The 15,709-nt window shown below is 41.0% G+C and overlaps 1 protein-coding gene across 1 annotated transcript in view; it reads right to left on the bottom strand.

Annotated features, from left to right (window-relative positions):
• Positions 1 to 15,709, bottom strand: part of LOC109918372 (E3 ubiquitin-protein ligase SH3RF1-like) — a 113,113-nt gene that overhangs the window by 18,314 nt on the left and 79,090 nt on the right. Inside the window, exons 6-7 of the mRNA XM_048594060.1 lie at positions 3,181 to 3,314; positions 473 to 643 (exon numbers count right to left, since the gene is read on the bottom strand). Coding sequence (XP_048450017.1) covers positions 473 to 643; positions 3,181 to 3,314 — 305 coding nt within the window. The remainder of the gene's footprint in view (positions 1 to 472; positions 644 to 3,180; positions 3,315 to 15,709) is intronic.

The following is a 15,709-nucleotide window of genomic DNA, read 5'->3' as shown; positions in this document are numbered from 1 at the left end:
CCACTAGCCGCATCTAAGATCTGAGGATGAACTCCAAATTGTGAATTCCCCATGGCAACACCTTTACCAATCCAAGTGCATTTGTCAAGAAATTAGTACTCTCTTCTTATACAGCATAAAATGCTGTTTTCCCCTGACATTGGTATTTCTTACAAACTGCCCTGATGAATTCAAGACAAGATATCTTTCTTCAACAATACCAAAGTTCTCTATCACCAACTGATTTGGTGAGAGGACACATGGCTCAAAACGAACTTCAGTCCAACATATAAACATACAAAGAATCTTTTCCCATTCTGACTCCAGTCCTTAAATGCACTGCCAGAATGTGGGCAGGTTTTTATTATAATCCAGAACAACTTGCTTACTAATCCAACTCAGACTGGAGCAGTTTATTTGTTGGATGTTTTGCTTAACAATTTCATATAACATCAAATATTTTGAACTAGGTTCAGGGGACTGACTTACTGACCTTGTTACAGGAGCCATATAGTTCCCAGGAAAAACACCGATTTTGCCTGTGTGCATAGATGTTCCCTTGAACCATCCATCTTGACAGCGTTCAAGCACAAGAAATATCTCTCCCTTTCGCAATTCAAGCTCATCTTCTTTGCGGGGAGTGTACGGATATAAAGCAACATACCTACAGAAATAGGTAAATGATCAACAACTTTGACCAATTATAGTAGAATGCAAACTGACAAAACAATGGCTGAATCCAAACTATGTATCATTTAATATTGAAATATGCAAAATGTTTTTGCATTTATTCACCTCTAAAACTGATTTGGAGACATCTAGCTTCCCCAGGAAGTGATGCACATCGAGCATGCACTGTGTTTTGTATTAAGGAGACACTTTAATTCTAGCACAAGGAATGCAATGTAAGGGTGTCCTGACCAACAAACTTGCAGGTAAGCAATGAGGTGAAGAATTTGCTGTAATCAACATATTACTGGAAAAATAAACCAGGATGTGATCCACTTACGATCGTGTTCAAAGCTAAGGCCATATTCATGAGATAGTCACAACATTTCTAAGACTCCATGACTCTAAGAAACCTACAACTGGGTGAAAATCATAAGACAATTCAGGCCATTGTGTCTGCTCTGCCATTCAATCATAGGTGATAAGTTTCTCAACCCCATTCTCCCACTTCCTCCCGTAACCTTTGGTTTCCCTTAACAATCAAGAACCTATCTATCTCAGTCTTAAATATACTCTATTACCTGGCCTCCACAGCCTTCTGTTGCAATGAATTCCATAGATGCACCGCTCTCTAGCTGAACACATTTCTCCTTACCTCCGTTCTAAAGGATCTTCCCTTTACTTTAAGGCTGTGCCGTCAGGTCCTGGTCTCTCCTGCCATTGGGAGCATCTTCCCAACATCCACTCTGACCAGGCCATTCAGTATTCTGCAAGTTTCAATTAAACCCGCACCACTATCCCCCCCACACCCACCACCACCATCCTTCTAAACTCCATTGAGTATAGACCCAGAATCCTCAAACGTTCCTCATATGTTGCGCCTTTAATTCCTGGGATCATTTTTGTGAACCTCCTCTGGACCCAGTCCAGGGCCAGTACATCCTACCTGAGGTATGGGGCCCTCAATGGGGCTGAAATGATTTCCTTTTTGAGGGGTTTTAAGTTGAACAAGAAAAAGGGCAGTATGTTTGCAAAATGCATATCCGATAGATATCTTGTCAGAGAATGGGCTAGCTCACCCTACTCACTGTAATCAGAGTTCATTATGGGTTTATGAGATGATGAATGGATCAGATTTGCATAATCTCCCTGCTATAGCAAAGCTGTTGTTAAACTTGAAAGGATTCAGAAAATATTTAGAAGGAGGTTGCCAAGTTTGGAAGGTTTGAGCTACAGATACAGGCTGAATAGGCTGGGAGCATCGGAGGCTGAAGGATGACCTTATAAAGGTTCATAAAATCATGAATAGCCAAGTCTTTTTCCACAGGTAGGGGAGTTCAAAATTAGAGGACGTACGTTTAAGGTGAGAGGGGTAAGATTTAAAGGGACCTAAAAGGCAATTTTTTCACACAGAGGATGTTGCATGTACGGAACGAGCTGCCAGAGGAAGTGGTGGAGGCTGGTACAATTACAACATTTAAAAGGCACCTGGATAGGCGTATGAATAGGAAGGGTTTAAGAGGGATATGGGCCAAATGCTGGCAAATGGGACTAGATTAATTTAGGATATCTGGTCGGCAAGGATGAGTGGATTGAAGGGTTTGTTTCCACGCTGTACATCTCTATGACTCTAAATAAATTCAATAGGGAATTCAGAAGATCTTTTTTACTTAGACTGGTTGGAAAGTGCTTGAGGCAAATAGCATAAATGTATTTCACATGACTTGATTAAGTGCACGAGGGAGAAATATACAGAAGGATTTGGTGAAATAAGAGTGAAAGAAAATAGTCTGTAAGAGAACACTCAAATGGAACATAAAGATGAAGACAGTCCAGTGGGATGGATGGTTCACTGCTATGTTGTAAATTTCTTATTTTATTGGGGACTCCTGCCAATTCCACAACAAGAAATTATTGCAGTTTTAAGCAAGTAAAGAGTTCATTCAGTGGAGTGTGCCCAACACCGAAACACTGTGAGCTCAACATTATTTCATTTAAGCAACTCTTCCTGAGGTTTCTCTCTGCCTGGTTGTGTTCTGTAATGACAAAGTAAACTACAAATCTTGTCATTAAGAACGTCCATCTCGATGAGGAAACTTCAAAGCAACTTGCTCTGAAAATCCTGCTCACATTTTGACAGCTGTGACAAATTACACCACAGCAGCTGAGACAATCCACAACATTCTGGATCAACCAAACTGCAACATTTGAAAGAAAAGTTAACTTGCTCCATGTCCCCAATGTTAATGGATCTTTTGAAAAAAATTCCAGGATGTGAATCCGGATCTTGGCCAGAAAGTAATCGTGGGTTATACTCTACCTGCACACCAAAGTTCGCTGAAACACATCTATTAGTTTTCAAGATTAATTGTTTACAAATTAACAAAAGGGAGAAAAACATCATCACCATCCACTTTTAATGGTGGAACTAAAAATAATAGTCTGCTATTTGGAAATGCAAACGCAAATTTCTCAACAGGAGGCAAGTAGCAGGAGGTTAGGGACATCGCTAATAACATTCATTCATCTTACATATTTGGCCGTGCCTGAGGCCTTGGATGTGCCACCTGGTCTGCTGGTGCCAATGCTGGCCGTGGAGCAGTAGATGCCGAGGTGGTAACGACGGCATTCGAAGGTGGTGGTGGTGGTAGCGGTGGGTGATTCTCCTGCAGAAACACAAGACGAGTGTTAGGGCTGGATATTGACGCAGGTCAGAAACAGATTACTACAATATGCCAAAGTTTATGCTCAACAAAAATCTTCTGCTACTTAGTTCAATACAGGAACATGATTCCTTCCATTCTGTCTCACATACTTAACTAACTTTTCCTTGAATGCAATTAGGCTTTCTTTTTGAAAAATGTTTTGTGGTTCCACAATCGATTCATAGACCCGAACAGATTGGTTAGTACCTACTTAAGACTAGCATCAAGTTTTGGAAACCTTATCTCTGTGTACCCTAGCAAAATTTTTCCAAAGTTTTGAGCACCTCTATGAGCCCAACTGTGGGCCTTCTCTATTCTAGAACAGCTACAACAAACTGGATCTGAAGCAATCACGATTTGATGGGAGAGGCTTGGGTGACTCTCACATCTTTTTCTGGTCCTTCTCTACATGTTTATCGCCGAATTGGGTGAAGAATATTTGTCTGTGATTTTGCATGCATGTCTGTTTTGGAGAAGAAAGCTATGGAGGCAATATGTGCAGGTTTTACAGCCTGCCAGGATAGAACAGATTGAAAGTAGACCAGTTTTGGCCTTCTGCTGTCTTTCTTGGAAACAAAGAAATTTCACAGCACAGGGTAATTAGCTCATTTTATCTCTGTTCTCTTATTCTGCCTTTCCAAAACTGACTTAATTTTCATTCTCCGGCATTCTTGATTTCCCTTGGAAACTGAATGATCATGGGCTGTGAGGGAAGGGGAGCAGGGAGTGATGGGCAAATGTTGTGGTGACTGTGTATGCAATGCGAAGACAGGTGCCACATGATAGGTCTCTGTGTACTCAGCCTCATACTGAATGTGCCAGCAACTCGTTGAAAGGCGCTCACCATGAGAAAATAAGCTTAATTTTCAAACTGAAATACTTCTCAGTGCAAGATGTTCAAGAACATTTAGAAAGCAGGTTACAGACCTACATTCTTTTAAAAAAAAAAGGACAACAAAATGTACTGGTCCACTGTTGGACACCAGTTTGCTGTAATATCTTCCAGGTCTTGGAGGTAATTTAGCTACTGTTCACCCAGAATTGCAGCCTCCTTTCTAAACATTAAAGCAGAAGATAAAAAATGAATACCTTTGACGCATTCTCCTCTAAAAGAGATTCACATGTAATTTTAATGAGCCTGAGAACCCCCATTGCTACACTGATCATTTAGGTAACATCCTACTTCAGTCACAATACTGCTTAAAATCCTGAATGCTGCCAAGCTTTCAACAAATGCACATTCTTATGCTGAAGTTTCCAATGAATTAAATTTTTAAAGAGTGCTGAATTTTGTATCAGTGAAAAATGAACTCCTGAAGTACATTAGGGAGAACTAATGATATATTTTCCATTCATTCCTCCTGTCTCCCGAGGAAATCATGAGAGGAACCACCTCTCCATGTCTGTTACCCATTCTTCTAAGTCTTCTCTGCACCATCTCTAAGGCCTTGAAATATTTCAAAAAGTCTGTTGCCCAGAGTTGAACAAAATACTCCAGCTGAGAGCTAACAGTGATTTCAAAGGTGTTGCACAATCTTATTCATACAGGAATAGAGTACAAAGTAGGAAAGGCAAGGGTCCCACAGGTTTATCATATTAAACAGTTTTTTTCAATTTGTCCTGCCACCTTCAAATATTCCCCAATGTACATATTCCCCAATACCTTTCTGTTCATGCACCTTTAAATAGTGCCATTTCGTTCATAATGCTTTTCCTCATGGTTTATACCAAAATGGATCACATCACACTACTCTGCATTAAATTTCATCTGCAATGCATGTTTATTTCACCAGTAGATTGTTCTATAGTGTATTGCTACACAGCTCATTGCACACTACATTTCTAAGTATGCACCATCTGTAAGCTTTGAAATAATGCCTTATACATCCAAGAGAACATTCCTAATCGTTGTATTGAACATTCCAGTGGAAACCCTGGGAATCTCCACTGTAAACCATCCTAGCTCACAAGCACATTCTGAACTTTTTTTAAACTATTGTCCCTATCTTTCAAGTTTTGTGGGTTTTATTTTTGCTTATAAATCTATTGATTAATACAGAACTACATGGCTTTTTTTAAGTCTACATTACAGATCACACACACTGCTTTCATTAAGTTGGTCTGCTACTCCAAAGAACTTAGTTGGGAAAATTGAATTTTGCTTCAATAAATCCACACTGACTTCATCATTCAGAAAAGTAGGAACTACTAAATTAAGATTGTTCCAGGCTGTTGTAATTTCCCCACCACTAACATTAAGCTGAGTGGCCACAGCTGCCAGGTTTATCCTTCTCTTTTCAAGCAATATTTACAAATTGGAGAGGAATTGGACTCTCATTTTGGTTAAATTGGAGAGGAAAGGCAAGTTTCCTTCCCTGAAGGACACCAGCCAGCCAGTTTTTAACAATACTGGCTTTTACTAATACTAACAAGTTTTTTGATTTAATAGTCAATTCACATTCTCAAACTATTTAACATCTTTTTGAATTATTTACCTAGTCTTCTGGAATATCAAAATAAAACAAAGAACTGCAGATACCAGAAATCTGAAACAAGAACAGAAACTGCTGGAATGGTTCTGAAGAAGGGTCACTGGACCCAAAACATCAACTCTGTTTTCTCTGTACAGATGCTGCCAGACCTGCCGAGTTTTTCCAGCAATTTCTGACTTGGCTTCTGGAATGCCAATCCACTAAGTTTTAATGCCAACGAAACATGTTGAAAATGCAACATATTATAATGTCAGTTCAGTCAAAGAGTTGTGGAAATAAAAGTGAGAAGCTTATGACCTTTAAGGTAATAGACGACTGTGTGGAACATGCAAGCGTCCTCCAGTCAAGTTTATCATTACAGAGATTTCAGATTTACTCAATTATCTCAGTTGCTAACCTAAGTATTATTAACATGAGTAAAAATGTAACCCAATGCAACAAAATATTTTCCCTTAAAGTGTAACCTAACGCACATCCAAATTCAAATGTTCCACACCCAACAGACAAGGATGAAACCTATCCATTCCCCACCTGGCAGCAGGCTTTGATATGCAACAAAGTGAAAGCCATGACACACTGATCACAATGAGTGGCCTATCATTGTCCCTTTCAATGCCTCTATTTACATGCAGAAGGCTTTGAAGTTACGCCTTCGTGAAGGTCAGCAATCAGACCTGAATAATGGTGACTCATGAATAGCTGCAATCCTTTGTCATGCCACTTTGTCTACATGAATGAAGCTCTTTTAATAAGAATAGTTCAGTTATAGTTGCTGATTAATGTAACCACTTGCTGATAAAGCACAGATTTCCATCTCCACTCCTCTGCACACTGACACTCCTGGGAAATCTGACACACTAATACAAATGTGCGCACACACACCACCAAATTACCTTGCAGGAAGCACGAAGCCAGGCATGAATGTGTCAATTGTAACCTTTAAACATTGCAAAGAATTCAAATCACAAAGATATGAAATTAACAGGTATGAAAAGACCAGCTGGGTCCATTAGCCTGCCCCACACTGTTATGGTTGGAGCATCACAACTAAATACTTCTTCCCTTCCACCCACACAGCACCCTACTGCCACTCAATCTCCTGGGACTTCAGAAAGAGAAAAACAGGCAGGAAAATTTCTCTCCAATTTCCTCAAGAATCAAACCGTCCAGGAGAAACCACAAATTTTTAATATTCTCATGCCAGCAAAGTATAAAGCTATGTGATGCAGATATTTTGCTTACGGTTCCCACTTTCTGCATTATTTGACAGCAACCGAAATCAGACACCATGTCAATTGATATATACATTTGATGAAGCAGGTATTCTGCATCCAAAGACACTTAGCTTAAAAAACTTGAAAGGGACATGTTAGTTTTACTTTGAGACTTGTATTAAAAATCTCCCTCGATTTTGCACTGTTCTCAGTCTGATCACCCACACTATCCTTGTTACTGATGTTCTGAAATAGGCGACAGAAGTCCCCAAGTCCAATAAATTGATTCACCCAGGACTTCAGCACTGTCAATTTGTCTTGTAAAACGTTTGCTTGAAAAATTAATCTTATAGACAGAAGTATATCTGCACTGAGATGCTGTTAGAATCTCCAAGTTCCTGCAGGAGAGAAACCCGTGTAAATCAATAAATTGTCACTTTATTGAAGTATCAATCGGAACGTACCTTGCATTCATTTGTGGCTTTCATTCAGCAACAACAATTTTTGTTACTGTTGGCTGCCAACATTACCCAATGCCAGTGTTGATTCTTGGCATCAAGAGATGTCTGACAACAAGGCACCTGGAACTCCAGACTGTGCAATCTCGGAATTCTAGTTCCTTAAGCTTTCTGTCCAAGTCTACTGGGTCAGGAAATAGAGCACGGTCTTACTGGTGTACATCACAAACCATATGTACATTTGACATGGATGGCTCACCTTCTTGCCATGACTGTAATCTGCCATTTTTGACCTAACTCCGACGATTCTACAACACCATGTCTTTAATTACAGGCTAAAACAGCGCACTAAATATTTAACTGGCCAATGTGAAGCTTTGTATAAATTCAAAATCACTTAACTCTTGCACTTGATGTTGTATTTATAAAATCTAAACTGCATTGGTTGCCCATCTCAAATTGTCTTTGAAGATCAGGAGGAATGACAGATTTCCTCACCTACAAGATAACAGTACGCCAATGGTTAGACTATCACCATTAGACTAGTTTTTTTTTTAAAAATTCCAGATTTTTGTTTCAATTTCACCATCTGTCATGGTGGGATTCAAGCCCACCAATAGCCTAGGGCTCTGGATTACTAGTCCAATGGTATAACGCCTAATAATAACACCTCCCCTTCGTGTTCTATCATTTTGTAATAAAATCCCAATGATACAGCACAAGAGGCAGCTGTTTGGCCTATCCTGGCTCTTTGGTGAAGCTTCCTTGCACATCCCACATTGCCTTGTAATTTATCCTCCTGAAAGAATTCATCCAATTCCCTTTTGAAAGTTAATTACCAATATGTCAGGCTGCAGACATGCTTGCCAAGCCGCTGGGTTTGGTAGCAAATGTTTCATCACCCTGCTAGGTAACATCATCAATAAATCTCCAGTGAAGCCACGGTGTTCTATCCCGCTTGTTATTTATATGCCTCAGTTTGGTGGGGTGGTTGGTACCACTCCAGTTCTGTTGCTCAGTGGTTTGTACACAGGGTCTAATTCAATGTGTTTGTTGGAGGAGTTCCAGTTGGAATACCCCGCCTCCAGGAAATCCCTGGTGTATCTCCGTTTGGCTTGTGCGATTATTGATGTGTTGTCCCAGTCGACTTGGTGTCTCTCCTTGTCTGTGTGCAGTGAGACAAGTGAGAATTGGTCGTGCCTCTTGGTGGCTAGTTGGTGTTTATGTATCCGTATTGTCAGTTTTCTTCCAGTTTGACCTATGTAGTGTTTCTCACAGTCCTTGCATGATATTTTGTATATAAGGTTTGGTTTTAGGTATGGGATCCTTTACGTTTATCAGTAGCTGTCGTAGGGTGGTTGTTGGTTTATGGGCTACCCTGATACCTAGGGGTCTAAGTAGTCTTGTGGTCATCTCTGAAATGTCCTTAATGTACGGTAGGATGATTAGCGAGTCTGGTCGTGTTGTGGTGTGTCTCGGAGGTAACTACGGATTGTGCTTTTTGGGTACCCGTTCCTTTTGAAGACTTCATGTAGGTGCTCCTGTTCTGCTTTGCGTCATTCTGGGTTGCTGCAATGTGTTGCCGCTCGTTAAAATAGTGTTGTGATGCAGCCCTGTTTGTGGGCTTTGGGGTGGTTGCTAATGTAATTGAGTATCTGGTCCATACGTGTGGTCTTTCCATATACACTAGTCTTGGAGCTCCCCATCGTTTTTGCGTTCTATCTTTATGTCTCGGAAGGGTAGTCGGTTGTTGTTTTCTTCTTCTTTTGTGAATTTTATCCTGGTGAGGATGTTGTTTATGTGTCGGTGGGTTTCTTCCAGTTTTGTGAGTTTAATAATCACAAAGGTGTCATTTACATATCGGAGCCAAAGTCTGGGTTGTACAGTGAGGAGCACTGTCCGTTTTAACCTTTGCAATACTGCTTCTGCAATCAGTCCTGATAGCAGGGATCCCACTGGTGCTCCGTTGATTTGTTTGTATATGCCGTGGTGGAAGGTGAAGTGGGTTGTGAGGCACAGATCGAGTAGTTTCATGATGGTGTTCTTACTGATGTTGTTAGTGTCCTGGGGTACCTGCCCACTTCATTCGTCCAATAGTGCGGCAATTGTTTCTTTGGCTAAGTCGATGTTTATGGATGCATATAGTACTCTTAACCCCTTGTGCTGTGTGCTAGCCACTGAGCCACCCTGTCAAGCACACCTACCATCCACCATCCACCATCCACCATCCCCCCTGCCCCCAACCCCAACCCCCGTGTCCAGATTAAAACAGGTTGCTGTGTACAGAAATTTTTTTTTGTGCCATTTCTGTTTGCCAAATCATCTGCACATTTAGGGAGTCAGATGTAAGTTGAAAAGGACAGAGTTTAAAAAAATGTTTCAGGCCAACATTATGACCATGAAGTTCTGAGAAGCATCACCAGATCCAAAACATTAACTGATTTTTTTTTTTCTTCACAGATGCTGCCAGACCTGCTGAGCTTTTCCAGCAATTTCTGTTTTTGCAGTCACGATTCCTCACTGTATTTTGCCATGAACTGCCATGCAAAAGCATGGAATTCAGATGGAAATAAAAAATGACTTGAGGTCTTTCAAATGATATGTCAAGCTAAATGCTTCTGCCTTTGTCTCTGTTACTGAGAATAGGAAGAATTTCTGATTCTCCATATGCAATTCAAACACCATGTGAAAAAGCAAATCCTGGCAACGAATTCCTACATTACAACTGACACGAAGTTGGGGAACATAGTCACTCAGACAAAGTATTATTCTGGCACTTCAAACACAATTGCAAAAGCAATTTAAATTAAATCTTGCCTTCCCAACAATTCCCAGGAGCAGTGACAAGTCTGTCACTTCAAGCACTGTCATATATCTCCCACTTCAGTTGTTGCAATGCTTCAGCCCTATTTACCCACAGACACCATGACAGGCAACTAGTGAGAAGGTTTCAATTTAATACCTTTTCTCAATGATATATGTTTAAACCTGACAGATTTCGGAATACTTGCTGTCTAATTAGATAACCTTTAATCAGGCCGTGCTTGTTAAAAGCACCTGGGAGTCTTGCTGATCAGCTGACTGCAGCTTATCATTAGAAAGCTGGAGCATTAACTGTGAGCACAGAGGATGTAATCTAGTTAAATATTTATCCTACTTCTTCAGTGAGTGCTGGCAGCTGGTGGTGGATTCACATGACTCTCCACTCTGCCTACTCCAAAAGCTGTTTATGCTTAGGTGAATCTTTCAGTCAACAGTAATTTAAATTCAAGCTGAAACTCAAAAATTTTACTTTAGAAAGAGGTGTGAAATAAACTAATTAGGGCCTAATTTGAGGCAAGATTCTTCAGCACATCTTAAGGCAGAGGAGATACAACGCCATAGGAACAGAAAAAGGAAAGAAGAAATAAAAATCAAGGGCAAAGGGTACGCTGAGTACAAGAGGGAACGATAGGAAGTGTATAAAAGTAAATCAGGAATTTAGATTAAGAAAGTGAACAGCAAAGTTATAAATCTGGAATGGATTTCTTACAGGATAAGTGCCGAGAAGTACAACGCTTGCACTTCTTGAAATCAGTTTTGAGGAAGGGTCATCGGACCTGAAACGTTAACTCTGTTTTTTCCTTCACAGGTGCTGCCAGACCTGCTGAGCTTTTCTAGCAACTTTGTTTTTGTTCCTGATTTACAGCATCTGCAGTTCTTTCGGTTTTTATTTGAAATCAGTGCACTTGCAGTTGGTGTCAGCCCATCACTAGAGACAATGAAAAGTTTGCAATATTGCAAGTCTGCAATAACAGCTACTGGGGATCTCAGCTGCAATTGATGACAGTGTGTGTGTTTGGGAGTCTAGGGTTGTGGGGTTAGACGGAAAAATGGAGCTGAGGCCACAATCAGATCAGCCAAAATTTTACTGAATGATAAACTAACTTGGAGGTGCCAAATGATGCACTCCTCCTATTTCTTATGTTCTTAAATAAAGGGACCGCCTAATCTGTGATATATGTCTTCTACTCTGGAGCAGATCACATTGTAACTTGTGGATATATAGTATACAGAGTTAGAGAAAGGACCTGTGAACTGTTGTCATGTATGAAAGGGATATTTAAAGTCCTGGACACTTTCTGGAAAGAAGTGAATGGGCAATTGTAGCATATCTCATATGAGTGAAAGGAGAGCACGTGTCAGCAGGCGAGTCTCTTTGGAAAGCGAGGAGGAGTTAGCAAGGTATATTTGGTCATATAACATGAGATGAACATTGGAACAATTCTCCTCCAGCTCTGCTCATTGGTATCCACCGTTTAGAACAACTGTGTGACTTCATGTGGATCCTTGCTACGTCGATGTTAGCCAAATAGACTTCATTCCAGGTCTGTTGGAACGCACCTTTTCTGCAATTTCTAGTGCATCAATGACTGTATTCACTAGGTTTCAAATTTCCCATTCCTGACCTTACATGATCCATCTCTGATTTTTCCCGTTCATGCTTCAATCTGAACGTATCACTGGACATTCGGAATCTTCTGGCCTGAATACTGACTCCAATAATTTCTAACCTTAACCTTAGCCCTGACTTTCTTTTAAAGAAAGGAGGTGATTCTGGTGACTGTACACTGTCCTCCAGAACCAGTTTGTTCAGTTTCTACGTGTAACCACCTCTGCTATTCACATATATACTGCCGCATTTATTTCTTTAAGTTCTTTCAATATCCTTTATCCCACATTTCAGGTGATATCATGTTTGTCGTTTTAGCACCACCTAGACTTTACAATGCAATTTTGTTTCATTTGTATGTGCATATTCACGAGATTCCCTCCATCTCCTATTTGTTTTAATTACTGCTGACAAGTTATATTTTCCAGCCGAGGGGACTGCAGTGCAGGAATTTGGAGACCACATCAGTGCGGCTTTGTGGCATTTAGGTGTCCTCACTATGAGAAGTGTATCCTTGCACTGGACAGGGTACAGCCCACGTTCACTAGATTGGTGTTGTCCTGTGATGTAAAAAGGTAAAGTCACCATAGTCTTAGAGGACCACAAGCTGCTCTCTCATCATGAGACACACGCGACTGGTAGTGAGTTTAAACTGGGGATCACCACACCTCAGGTAAAGGGGAGGTTGACTTCATGATAACTTCAGCCGGTGCTGTTGGTGTCACTCTGCATCACAAACCAACAGCACAACCAACTGAGCTAACCATGTGCTATGATCAGGGGCTGAGTAAATTGGGTCAATACACTCTGAAGAGAAGAATGGCAAGCCAACCTAATCAAAACACAGCAGGTCTGGCAGCAGCTGTTCTGAGAAAATCAGAACTAACGTTTTAAGGCCATTGTCTTTTGTCTTTCCTCTCAAATGCTGCCAAACCTGCTGTGTTTTTCCAGCATTCTCTGTGTTTGTTTCAGTTTTCTGGGATCCGCAGTTCTTTATTTAAAGATTCTGAAGCGGTTTGATAGGGTCACTGCTGAGAGATTATCTGATCAACAGAAACAATCTAAAATGCTGGGACACATTCTCAGGATGAGGGAGTGATTATTTCCAACAGAGATGAAGAGAAATCACTTCACAAAGAGTTGTGAAGCTTGGGAATTCTCTACTTCACAAAGTTGCAGATGGTCTAACCTTGAATATATTTATAGCTGGGATAGATGATTATTTTGGGTTCTCAGGAGACAGGGGTAAGGGGAGTTGGCAAGGTGGGGTTGGAGCCCAAGATAAGCCACAACAGTATTAAATGGTGGATCGGCCTATTTCTTATGTTTTACTACATTGTTAACTTGTCTGCCTAACCTGCCGAGTGTTTCCAAGATTTTCATTTTTGTTTTTTGTTTCAGGATTAAGATTAACATGAAGGAGATTCAGCTCAAAAAGGTTGAAAGTGTATTTGATACAGTGGCTCAGTTATTAGCATTGCTGCCACACAGCACCAGGGACCCAGGTTTGCTTCTCGCCTTGGGTGACTGTCTGTATGAAGTTTGCATGTTCTCCCCGTGTCTTACAGGTTGCCTCCAGGTGCTCTGGTTTCTTCCCACAGTCCAAAAATGTGCAGGTTAGGTCGACTGGCAACACTAAATTGCGCTGGAGCATCCAGGGATGTGCAGGTCGGGTGGGTCAGCCATGGGAAACATGGGGTTACAGGGATAGGGTGGGAAGCTCTTCAGAAGGTTGGTATGGATTCGATGGGCCGAATGGCCTTTTCCCACACTGTAGGGATTCTATGACAGTGCTGAAAGTAGCCATGCAAGAGAGACATGAGAAATACCACCTACAGACAGAAACAAGTACAGAGATAAGGAGAATAGCAAGGCAGAATAAAACAAACTTGCCAACAATGCAAGCAGAAACAGAAGCGGTTTCTATAAATCAATCATGAAGACCAATTAGCTAAGCCCAGACCACAAAAGTAACATCATCAGACTATTATGTTAGAGAAGGAAATGGCAGTTGCATAATACTTCAGTGTTTGCACAGATTGAATGAAATCTTCAAAAGGCATATGGACTGTAAGTAAAGCAGGAACTGATAAATGCACGCATTAATAAGGAAATGACTATTAATGGGTACACAGCATTAACCTCTGATGTCTAGCACCAGAGAGTACTGAAGTAATAAGATCTGAGAGAGAAAGAAGAATACTTCTGTTTATTACACGATACCTATTGGGTTGTCACAGCCCAACTGTAGGAAATGCGACAGCCACTTAACACAGCAAGCTCCCATTAACAGCCAGGAAAATGACTAGATAACATAAATACCCCAAGATAAGGTGAATGGCAGGTGTCTTTTTCCTAGGGTTGGGGATTTCAAGACTAAGGGACGTATTTTTAAGGTGAGAGGAGAAAGATTTAAAACGGACATGGGGGCAACTTCTTTTTTTTTGCACAGAGAGAGTGGTTTGCGTCTGGAATGAATTTTCAGTGGAAATGGTCGATGCAGGTACAGTTACGATGTTTCAAAGACATTTGGATAAGTAACATGAATAGGAAAGGTTTGGAGGAATATGGGCCAAGTACAGGCAGGTGGGACTAGTTTAGTTTCAGATTATGGTCGGCACGGACTGGTTGGGCCAAAGGGTCTACTTCAGTGCTGTATGACTCAATGACTCTACACCAACTCTTTAGTACTCTACAGGATTGCAAAACACTGATCTTGAAATTTGGGAACTGATCAAGTTGGCAGCTTGAAGGAACTCTGAAGGAAGACAATTCAAAACTGTCAAAACATGCGAAATGGTAAAACAGGCAACAATACTGGAAAGGGTGCAAAAAAAGACTTAGAACGAAGTTACCAAGGCTGGAAGGTTCATGTTATAAAGACAGGCTGGATTAGCTGGGACTGCTCTCTCTGGAGTGCTGGAGGCTAGAAAATCATGAGGGGCAGAGATAAAAGGTGAATAGCCAAGGTCTTTTCCCCAGGATGGGGCAGTCCAAAACTAGAGGGCATGAATTTAAGTGACAGGGAAAAGATTTAAAAGGGATGTGACGGTCAACCTTTTCACACAGAGGGTGCTGCATATGTGGAACAAGCTGCCAGAGGAAGTGGCAGAGACGGTACAATTTCAACATTTAAAAGACATTTGATAGAAAAGGTTTAGAGGGACATGTGCCAAGCACAGGCAAACGGAACTAGTTCAGTTTAGGAAACCTGATCAGCCTGGACGAGTTGGGTCGAAGGGCCTGTTCCCATGTTATATGGCTCCATGAATCAATAATTGGTTGGATGGAAGACCTTTTTCTCTTGTCCCTCTCCTCACACAAGAAACAGGCAATGCTTCACCAAGAGGTTACTGAAACAGAGATTGTCACATCATCCAAAAGAAAACCACCTAAGTACTTAAGAACATTGAAGGATATCGGAAAACCTGACCAAAAACATAACCTCTCAGTCTGCCAATCCTGCATTCTCATGTACTCCTTTCCAAGGCTGGATAGCATATGCTATGCTGCAGAAAAGTCTGAGAAGTTTCTACATTTCTGTTTCAGATGAATCATCAGCATCTCTTCACAGGAAAAGGTCACCAACTCAGATCCTGGAGTGAGCTAAGCCTACCATTACACATAGAACATAGAACACAGAACATTACAGCACAGTATAGGCCCTTCGGCCCTCGATGTTGCGCCGACCTGTGAAACCAGTCTGAAGCCCATCTAACCTAAACTATTCCATTATCATCCATATGTTTATCCAATGACC

Source organism: Rhincodon typus, chromosome 3 (assembly GCF_021869965.1).
Source record: "Rhincodon typus isolate 14 chromosome 3, sRhiTyp1.1, whole genome shotgun sequence".
NCBI classification, from domain to species: Eukaryota; Metazoa; Chordata; class Chondrichthyes; order Orectolobiformes; family Rhincodontidae; genus Rhincodon; species Rhincodon typus.
Note: the sequence above shows the minus strand (reverse complement) of the source record. Positions and strands in the feature narration are given on the sequence as shown.